The sequence below is a fragment of the Bactrocera neohumeralis genome, chromosome 2 (genome assembly GCF_024586455.1).
Source record: "Bactrocera neohumeralis isolate Rockhampton chromosome 2, APGP_CSIRO_Bneo_wtdbg2-racon-allhic-juicebox.fasta_v2, whole genome shotgun sequence".
Taxonomy (NCBI): domain Eukaryota; kingdom Metazoa; phylum Arthropoda; class Insecta; order Diptera; family Tephritidae; genus Bactrocera; species Bactrocera neohumeralis.
Window position 1 is genome coordinate 43,608,560 of NC_065919.1, and position 10,880 is coordinate 43,619,439.

The window sequence follows — 10,880 nt, forward strand, 5'->3', positions numbered from 1 at the left end:
CAGGATATCATCGAAAATCGCTTAGTTTGTTTTTCAAAATATACATCAATAAGATTTATATACTTTTGCATGCGTTTGAACCAATTTTCGAAGCACTTTTGCACTTCTGATTGAGGTGTCTTCAAAACATGCATTCTGAACCCATCAACTGCCTCTTCAGGTGTTGAACAACGTTGACCTACTCGCATTAGTGGGTTTTTTACGAACGGGAATATCAAGAAGTCATTCGGTGCCAAGTCAGGACTATGCAGAGACTGACCCATCAAATTGATGTTTTCAGTGCTCAAAATTACAGTTGTTTCAGGCGATGTGTGAGAGCTAGCATTGTGAAGACTGATCTATCTTCGTCGGTTGGTTTTCCTGATTTATTGAAATACAATTGGCAAACAAATGGTTGTATACCACTCAGAATTTACTGTTCTGCGTTGTTTCAGAGTTTTTCCAAAAAAACAAAAAAGCAGGTAAGCATTCATTTGGAAGTACTTGGTTCTTTTAATCTTTACTTTCTGTTGCATAAGTGTAAATTCACGTTTCATAATCTCTCAATATTTCAAAAACCTGTTTCGAAGCACAGCTATCATATTTTTCGACACGATTGACAATTTTTGTGGAATCCAACGTGAACTAATTTTTTTACAGTCAAATGTCCATGCAATATTGAATGTATGATGGTCCCACTAATGCCTATATTTGCGTCTATCTCGCAATGGGTTACATGACGATCTGGCAATATTAGTTTGTGCACCGCATCAATAGTTTCCGCAACAACTACTGAATTTGGACGTATTAAGTTTTCTACGAAGTTTGTAGCACCCAGAGAGAAATCCTGGAGATCGTATACAGACAATGTTCAATCTCCAATAGCTATTTAGCTGCCAATACAAACTCACCGATCGAAATCAAGATAAATGCCGTTCTGCACTATCCTGCTGGAACTATTTAGCAGTTTTATAATTCATATTAACAAGAATAATTTGTTTGTAGCGCTCACGATTGGCGGTAAAACTTTAACTTTAACTTGAATTTTTTTTTAAACTGTGTGGGATATTTTAGGCGTCTGAAAAAGTCTAAGTATGTAAGCTCTTCACTAATAAAATCAACACTCACGTGTCGAAGGTGTAAAAGTTTGCTTTAATTGCTTTTATGAAATTAATTTCATTAAATGAAATACAATTTTTTTTATAAATAATTAAATTTGATATATTTTACAGATAACGAAACACGATTTTTGTAATTTATTACAATTGCTTTATTACTTGCACTGAATTGGAATGAGTCATTAAATAAATACTTTTTAGTACTTTGTACATAGATTGAGAATATTATGATATTTCAGATTTATATGTGTTAGAATTACAAAATATGGCAGTTAAAAGCTTTCTTAATAAAGGGAACAAATATTATGATTTTAATATCCCTGCAAACTGCATTGAACTTTTTGCTCCACTTTTTTATTTCATTGCCATTCTAACTACATATTTAACGTATAATAAACTAATGAGCAATTTGTTTTGCTTATTGTATAAAACAAAATAATTATTGGTACTCTGCGCTATATTGCAGAGAGTGTGGCTACTGCATAAGGTGATTTGGTTTTTAAAGCTTAAGCCTTTCTTTCCATTTACTTTCAGCGACAAGAGCTTCAGTGTTCACACGGTCAGAAATTCTTTCCATATGAGACTTTGCACACAAGTATTTGTTGATTGAGGCGGCAACTGAGTCAATTCCGAGATCGCGTTCAAGATCATGACTGCGAACATACCAAGGCGCATTGACGGCGCATTTTAAAATTTTGTTTTGGAATCGTTGCATTTGTACAACAATGCTAGGGCTAGAGCAGTCTCTAAGTTATACCGCATAAGTCCAAACTGGTCTGAACACCTGCTTGTAGACAAGAATTTTGTTTTATGTGGATGGGGACAGAGTTTTTAGCCAATAGCCAATACATGCTTCTGAGTTTTATTTCTAATTATTATTTTTTCTTTTTGACATGCGCACTTCATCTAATTCTTGTGTCCAGGGTCATGCTTAGGTATGCCTTATTGTAATATAGTATTTCCATACCGTTTAAGTGCAAATGCATATATCTAGTATTGTTGTATGTGAAATCAATATGTACTAATTTAGTCTCGTTTAAATTTATTCACCATTTAACTGTCCATTTAAATATTTTGTTTAAATGTTCCTGCAATCTTGCAATTGATGCAGTTTATGTTTTATCGACAGACGGAACCGCAGTTTCATCTGCAAATGTTGCAGTAATAGAATTGTCATCGTGTGGTAGAACGCATGTAAAGAGTAGGTAAAAGATGGGTCCTAACACATTATCCTGAGGAACATCAGCTCCACTTTTAACAGGTTTTTTCATTAACTTTCAATAATAACAAGTAAGGAAGAGCTAAGTTCGGATGAAACCGAACATTTCATACTCTTGCAACTTGTAAGGAGTAAGCCCGGGGTCCTTCAGGTTTAGAGCTTTATAAGTTATATGAGGTCTAGAGAAAGTTTTCACCCGATTTTTGGCAACTGGCAACATATGCGATAAGAAATCAACTGGAAGTTCGAACGTATTTTTTACATACAGGCATACTATAATTAGAAAAGGTTTCCCTACAAATTTCTATAATACATTGTGCCAAAAGTGGAATTATAATTTAAGTTCTCCGGGGAAATGATATTTCAAAAAAAATATTTTGCTAAGTTGTCTGGACTGTCCTTAATTTCTGTGGCAAATATAAGGGCGATATGTGAACTAGTTTGTTTACAGCAGCTGCTTAAGTCACAACATCTTAGTTGCGATTTTTATAATGGATAAAAATCTCGATGCTTACGATGATTCAGTTTTTAACAAAAATACAAGCCTGCGAGTGTTTCAAAGACTTCAAAAACGTTCGAGAGATCGTTGAGGACATGTCTCGTTTTGGACTACCTCCCACCTCTTCAACTGATAAAAATATTAAATAAGTGAAGAATATGATGTTTGAAAATCGTCAGGTAAGTATTAGGGAGATGCCAAGAGAGCTCGACATCTCCCGCGAGTCCGTCCGAATGATTTTAGTGGATATTTTAGGTATGAAACGCGTTCTTGCGCGCCTGATAAAGTTGAATTTTATTCAAAATGAGTGCCGTAAACAGGTCTCTTTGGGCTCTACTTATTCAGTTACAGTAAAAGATTAATTAAATGAAAATATGCTTTACTTTCTGTAACTCAACAATATATTATTCACACATAATTATAATTTGTTCGCTACTAATTTGATTCCTAATACCGTGATAATAATATTCTCATTGTTTACGTCAATAACTTGTACATAATTACACACTAACTTGGTTATGGTCATGGTTACATAGCATTTTGCATCCGTGGTCCCCCTCCTTGCAAACAACATTCGCACCGCCATTACAACAACGAGCAGATCGTGGAAACCAGAACCACATTTTTAACTACAAACAAATCAAAACGTGCGAGTAACTTCGTTTACTATTAATGTCAATGTCGACCGACTGCTGGCTTATGCAAAAGTAAGTTTTGAATGAAGTTACGTATGTATGTATGGAATATATTACATTACAGTGTGGAACTACATGAAAGAAAATACACGGTGCCTCCATAGCAGTTTCAAGTGATTATTTAATACTTGTACGAGGGCCACCATAGATATTACAGTATATCCAAGACTATACATTCACTTAATTTTGACATGATATCCCACATCTTAACCGATATATAGGGATTAAATGAAGCCATAAATTTCACGTTAGGTATCTGGGGCCTTAAAAGGTTATAGTATCATTATAGTTGCAACTTTTCTCTCGAAATTTGGTAACGAAGCCCAGGCATCCATATTCACCAGGCAAGGCACGGTGTGTTTTTTTCTATTTTCAGAAACAAAGGGAACCTTAAAGAGCCTGTTAAGGACTATCCCTAAAAACGAGTTTGAGTAGTTTTTCGTCCAATGGAATATATATGAATAAATACAAAATTTTTTTTAGAAACGAAAATTCACGTTATTTGTTGAAGACAGTTTGTATTCATTGGTGCTTGTTTTGTACCTGTATACTGTAAAGAGAAGAAATCAGATAGAATTTAAGATTGTGTTATATAAGAATTTGGCGTGGATTTGGTGCAATTTTTTCTTTTTTACACAGTAATATAGGTTAAGTACCAAATTGAAGCTGCAGGGAAACTGGCTTGAAGATTGGGAGTGTTAGATGAATTTTTCACGCTCGCACCAGCGGAGTCCTCAACATCTACACCTTCGGGACAAAAATGGCGGATGGAGTGGGTAGAGCTACATACAATTGACCCCTCAAGCTGCCGGAATACTGTAGTATCCTCTATGAAGAACTCTTTGCGGTCAGAAAAGCTGTTGAAATAACTGATATAAAGAATATCAATATACACGTCGATAACCAAGCGGCAATTAGAGTAGTGATAACACATCGCATTGCTTAACAAAATGTCTTCAGAAGAAGAGAAGCGGAAGCAGTTGATATGATGGTTCCAACAAGCGGCTGCATATATACTGGGCTCCGGGCCATAAGGGCGTTCCGGGAACCGAAATAGCTGATGGAATTACTAAAAGTGCTTGAATTCTCAACTAGTTCAGAAATTAAGTAAATCATTCAAAACGAAATACAATAAAATTTCAGAAAGGGTGACAGACGGTTCAGGGTGTGATGGAATACCACAAGATTTTGCCTGGTCGCCCAGATTATGTGAAAGAGTTTGGAAGTTCGGTTTAGTTTCTTATTCTTATTACCTCTTAACATTTCTTTTCTTTTCTCATTTGCATATTAATTACAAAGACATCAAATCTCTATTCATTACTTATCCTTCGACTACTAATTGTTATATGCACTATATATGTAATTAGTGTTACTATATAATAGACTACACTATATTAAAACAAAGTTCACATAACAAGTTTCAACATTTATTTAATTTCCACAATAATTATTTATTTTTTGCGCTTTTCTTCGTTCCATACAATTGCTCAGAGGTGGGTATGTCTTCAACGAAGAAGTTTGCTGGTATTAATTCGAATACCTTATGCATTATGTCGTAGAGTATGGTCTCCACAGTTTCAATGATAATCGGTTTGAGTGCTTCGTAGAAATCGCGCCAGTTTTCATTGAAGAATTCATTTGTGCTGCGTTCCACTTCTTTGCTTTGGCCATTGAATATGTTTTCGAAATTGGTCCGCACGCGCGTCATGTTCAAGTCTACACGAACTGCAGTGACATTGTCAAAGGTGAAACCTCCCTTTTCATAAAGCCGAGTCTTCGTATAAAGCTTGATATCGAGGTTTTCTGCGAGGGTGTAAATTGAAGAAAAAATTTATATAATTAGGAAATTAAAATAATAACGGTCTGCAAATGCAGAAAATAAGTACAAAAATACAAATATTTTTCTTTAAATTGTTTGAGTGACTCAAGGATATGAAAACATAAAACAATCAACTTTCTTCAATGTGAAGAAGTCTTACCTTAATTTTTCTAGAAGGTCATTTTTGGAAGGGCTCTTTATCTCCAAATATGTTATTGGTATGTGGAGTAAAGTAACTCGGATGTTATATGTTTATTTTATGGGAACTAGTTTAGGCTTTTGCCTAATTGTAAAAATTTGGTTTAGGCTTTTGCCCATTGTATCCATTTTAAGTACAAAGATTCTACAATTCGATTCATCCCATTCTTGACACACCGACAAACAATTAAGAAGAAAGAGTTCTCTCTGCATTTCAATTATGTATCTCACACATTGGCCGATAGGTCAAAAGTCAACTATAGATACTGGGATCCACATATTCGGTACCTAGGCGCTTGAACAGTTTCTGTTGAATTTGAACATTTTTTTGTTCTAAGGTGGCATACCCTAAAACACTGGAAAGGGGAAGAATCAGATGAAATTGTTGTGTTATATATGAAGTAGTCGTGGTTGCAGTCTGATTTCACCAATTTTTTAGTTTTTACCCCGGTTCCTATTGAGCTTTCTTATACCATCTCGAGTATAAATTCGATGTCTCTGGCGTTAGTTATTGATTTATTGCACTTTTATTAGATTAATTAACTGCTTAGTTTAGGCGATTTATAGGTTTTTCTTTAATGGCGGTTTAGGGGCGTAGCAGTGGTTCGATTATGCCTAACACGAAATCCGCCTTTTTTCTACCAAGGAGGATGTGTGTCAAGTTTTATCCAGATATCTCCATTTTTACTCAAGTTGCAGCTTACACGGACGGACTGAAGGACAGACAGACAGTAATCTAGTAATCCATATCTAACTTGATTAGTTTTAGGTAAACGTTCAACCGTTAGGTGAACAAAACTATTATACTCTGTAGCAATATGTTGCAAGAGTATATAAAGAAATGTGTGTTTTCGTTTATTAGTTGAGCCATTCTTCATAGTTAGAAAAACTGATGTAAAATGTACGAAACTCTTAATGAGGTATCCGCATACTCTCTTGTACGAACTTTATTCGATAACTTTATTGCTGCTTTTACATGCCTTCTGTAATTGAAAAAAGAGCAGCGCGCGAAAATTGGCGAGCAATGTGATGTTAATAGACAACGTTTTAGGTGAATTTTATCCCTAGGACCTATATACCCATATATTGAGTTCCGCCTTCCCATCTGTCTTTAACTGATGTAGTCGGTGTATAATTGTAGAGCAATATGTTTGATGTTTTACTGAAAGTAAATGGATAATTTTCCTTAAAAAATTTTGGTTTAACGCTAAATATGAATCAACGTAGACTTTGGTCTAAGCCCCATATCTCTATTATAAAAAAAATATTCTCATTTTTCTGGTAAACTTTTCTTATTTATTTACATCCCAGCAAAATGTTGCTACATGGTATAAATGCAATCGTGCAATCGATAACTTGAGTAAAACTTAAGATATTTCGATGAAACTTGGTACACGTGTTCCATAGTGCCATAAAGTGCTATATTTAAACTTCAAGTTAAGATACAAAATTGTATTTTGGTACAGTAAATCATAGAGCATAAATTAATTTTTTTAAAGTTGGTGGTGTCCCCGACCTCTAATGAGCTTAATGTACGTATCTCAGAATTTACTAAAGCTTTGTCTACCAACATTCTATGTGACACAAAACGTTTTAGTTAAAATCCCATATCTCAGTAACTGCTCGACTAATTTCCACTTTCCATGGCTAATGCTTTCCTCTTATTTATATATGTATATTGTATATCTTCTTATATATATTGTACGATAATAATAAAATAAATATCAAACATCCACATACCAATTTCGATGAACATTTTGCCAGAACCTCTTAGCGGTATCAACAAAATTCGTCCTTCCATTTTATAATTGGCGTCCATTCGCATTTTCGGCAGAAAAATTTTCGTAATCCAACTGTAGTCCTTCTTACTGACTCTATAAAGAGAAACATTTGATGTACAAGGCGCATTCCAAAGTAAACAGGACTTAAAAAAAAAACAGAACAAATGGTTTTCTCGGCAAAATCAATTTATTTTATTCAAAATAGTCTCCTTCTGATTCAATAGTGTTTTAGCTCGTTGGCCGGTATGGCCACCAGTATGCCGGTGCAAGCCTTTTGAATGGCCTCTACGTCTGTATAACGCTTTCCTTTCATGTTCAAATGCATTTTTCCGAAAAGGAAGAAGTCGCATGGTGTCATATCAGGTGAATACGGGGAGTGGTTAATGGTTAAAATGTGATTTTTGGTCAAATAATCGTCCTTCGAATGTTGGAGTCTGAGCAAAAGTCGTCAGTCAATTTGTGCGGAGCAAACCGTGCACACACCTTTCGTAAGCCCAAATGTTCGGTCAAAATGCGATAAATCGATGTTTTAGAGATGCTCAATTCCATTTCCATGAATGGCAATGATGATTTCGGCTGATTTTTGATGAATTCACGCACAGTTTCAATGGAATTTCCGGGGATCACGGATTTTGATTGGCCCACATGTTGATAGTCAAGTATGCCCTCACGATCACTTTGAAAAGGTTGAAACCACTCGCGCACTCTGCTACAGGATAGGCGATCATCGCCATAAACTTGTTTCATCAATTGAAACGTTTCGGTAAAAGTTTTACCAATTTAAAACAAAATTTAATGTTGGCTCTTTGTTCCAAGCTCATTTTCGCACCGATAACAGAAAATACTGACACTTAAAACGCAATAACTTCACTTCACTTCCAATCGATGAAATGTCATGAAACTCTTACTGGATAATCGATAAAGATTGTTTCCTGTTTACTTTGTAACACACCTTGTACAGTTTTAGATGTAAATAATAACGGATATGAAGTTTAAAAGCTTTTTTCCGTTCATAGCAATGTTTATTAGTGATTATTCACAAAGGCTTCACAAAGGACTACATATAACAGTCCAGATGCGATCTTTGATCAGCCATCTAACCTGATCTAACCTATTAATATGGGCAATCCATAATTTTTAAGTGACGTTTCGGCCATTTTTAATATGTAATCTGTATTTTTTTCATTGCATTCATGTTTACAATTTCATCATGTAAAGATATACGCAAGAACAACGTTTACAAATTAATCAATTTTATTATCAAAATAATCGTTCTCCAATTGTAAGTTTTTTAGCGCTTTTGCTATCCTATTGGCTTAATAACCATCCACCGGTGCTTGCCATTCGTTGAATTGTTTTTCTATACATAATTTTCAAGTGCTAATAATATAAAGAACCGTTCAATGTAATGAAAATATTTCTGCCGTTCAGGCAAGTGTTGAAGACCGCAATTTGTTGATTCCAGGATGTCCCCAGGAAAGTGAGACTGACTCAGAATACAACCTAGCGCATTTTGAGAAAGTATCTAAGCTTGCACCCGGATAAATTTGTTCGCACTCAAGAACTGAAGCCATTGAACCAATGTAAACGTCGTGAATTTGCCTTGAAACAACTTGAAAACGATAACGATTTTTTTAAGAAAATTATCTTCTCCGATGAGGCTCGCTTACTTCTGAAAGGTGCGGTAAATAAACAAAACTGACAAGAAAATCCACAAATGATTCATGAACAACCATTACATTCACCTAAATTGACAGTTTGGTGGGGTTTTTGGTCTGGTAGAATCATCGGTTGTACTTCTTTCGAAATAAAGCTGGTGACACCGTTACTGTCATAGATGATATAGATAGATGAAAACCAACTTTTTATCGCCAAATTGGAAGAAGTTGATCTTGAAAAAATCTGGTTTCAACAAGACGGGCCTACATGCCACACAGCACGTGCAACCACCGAATTATTACGAGAAAAGTTTGGAGACTGGATTATTTAAAAAAATTGTGGCATTGATTGGCCTCCAAGAAGTTGTAATTTAACATCATGAGATAACTTCTTGTGGGATTATTTGAAATCATCAATCATTAGCAATAAACCAGACTCTCTTCAAGCTTTAGAAGTCAATATGACATACGACTTGTTTTAGTGAAAAAAGTACCCGTAAATTGGGTTTATCGAATTCGTTCCTGCAAAGAAAGTCGTGGAGGACATTTGAATGATGTTATATACAGAACTTAATTGTATCGTTGCTACTTCACATGCAATACAAAACATTTGAGTCTCTTTAACAATTAGATTGTTTTGCTTTTTTTTTAATGAAACCATGCGACAGTATTTGTTAGCACTTTCTTATGCCAATCGAAGCTTGTCGGTTGAGAACATGACGGCATTCTGAAAACTAACAAAACTTGAACGTGTGCTTGTTACTCTCATTTAGGATGTGAATTCCATGTGTAGAGCTACGATGGTTCGATTATATCAAAAAATTGTCCCCAAACACATGTTTTAAGCTTTTGATAAAGCAACGTCAAATCTGACGTGTCTAAGATCAGCTGTATTAATATCATGACCCCTACTTCCACCATAATCCGTATTTAGTTGGAATGGATAAGAAAAAGTTGACTACTGTGTAGAGAATAGCAGTTCTAACTATTTTCGCCCTGTAAATATGTATAGGGTTACAACGAACCTGCTTTCCTTAATGATTGTCTTCGAGAAGCCTTTCACTATGACGTCACTTAAATTGGCGCGCACTCTGGCTACATCATTGCTGTCTTGTTTGAAATATATGTCATGCACGCGCATAGGATCGAATGGACCGAACTCCTCCACAACCTCAGGTATACCTGAGAAAGAAAAAAAACTGTGGTTCCTCAAAAATATACTATCTCTCACAAACACTCACCAATAACAAGCTGATCAATCAGTTTTTGTACTGTATTTGTAGAGCATTTTGTAAAACCAGGCTCATTTATTTTACACGATGGCAGGAAAGCCGCTTTAATCATTAAAAAAATAAAACTTACAATTAGCTGAATAAATAAAATATATAAAAAATAATAAACATTCATATTTATGCATATATACATTTTTTTGTAGAATATTTGTTCTTCGCTACTTACGTTTTTCTGCGTAGAACTCAACACTTGTAACCTCATTCACACCGTTCACCACAATTAAGCCGCAAATTAATGCGATTTTGCACAAACTTGAAACTTGTTTGACAGTTTGCCACATTTTGTAAGACAACGTTGGAAATTTAGAAATATTTACCGGTTAATAATCAGAGAACCAACCGCGCGTTAAGACGGCCTATAGGTAAATGAGCGCGCAGCTTTGATTGACTGCTGTTTTAAAGCGTTTTGTAAACTTGAGCTTGACGTAGAATATAAAATATATATTCTATTTATCATTTAGAAGTTGCAATCATTGACTAGAATCAAGCGTTTGCATAAATTATAAAGAATTTCTTCAATTTAAAAGTGCTCATTAAAGTTATATTTAGAGGGCGCTGGTTTGAACTGTTGCTTTCTGCGTTGAACTTTTGTTCCACATTGCTATAAATAGCCTTCATAAAT

The 10,880-nt window shown here is 35.0% G+C and overlaps 1 protein-coding gene across 1 annotated transcript; it reads right to left on the bottom strand.

Annotated features, from left to right (window-relative positions):
• Nucleotides 1–4,921: 4,921 nt before the first annotated feature.
• Nucleotides 4,922–10,639, bottom strand: LOC126751293 (protein takeout-like). Its single transcript, XM_050461445.1, has 5 exons — nt 10,425–10,639; nt 10,208–10,300; nt 9,992–10,148; nt 7,268–7,401; nt 4,922–5,313 (listed from the first exon to the last, which is right to left on the bottom strand). Exons 1-5 carry the CDS (start codon nt 10,537–10,539, stop codon nt 4,958–4,960), a joined length of 855 nt encoding a protein of 284 aa, XP_050317402.1. The 5' UTR covers nt 10,540–10,639; the 3' UTR covers nt 4,922–4,957.
• Between the last annotated feature and the right edge of the window lie 241 nt (nt 10,640–10,880).

Coding starts and splice junctions, on each gene's coding strand:
- LOC126751293 (XM_050461445.1), bottom strand. CDS start 10,539: ATGTGGCAAACTGTCAAACAAGTTTCAAGTTTGTGCAAAATCGCATTA. Junction 10,149..10,207: donor GATTGATCAGCTTGTTATTG/GTGAGTGTTTGT, acceptor TTTCTTTCTCAG/GTATACCTGAGGTTGTGGAG. Junction 5,314..7,267: donor CAAAATGTTCATCGAAATTG/GTATGTGGATGT, acceptor ACACCCTCGCAG/AAAACCTCGATATCAAGCTT.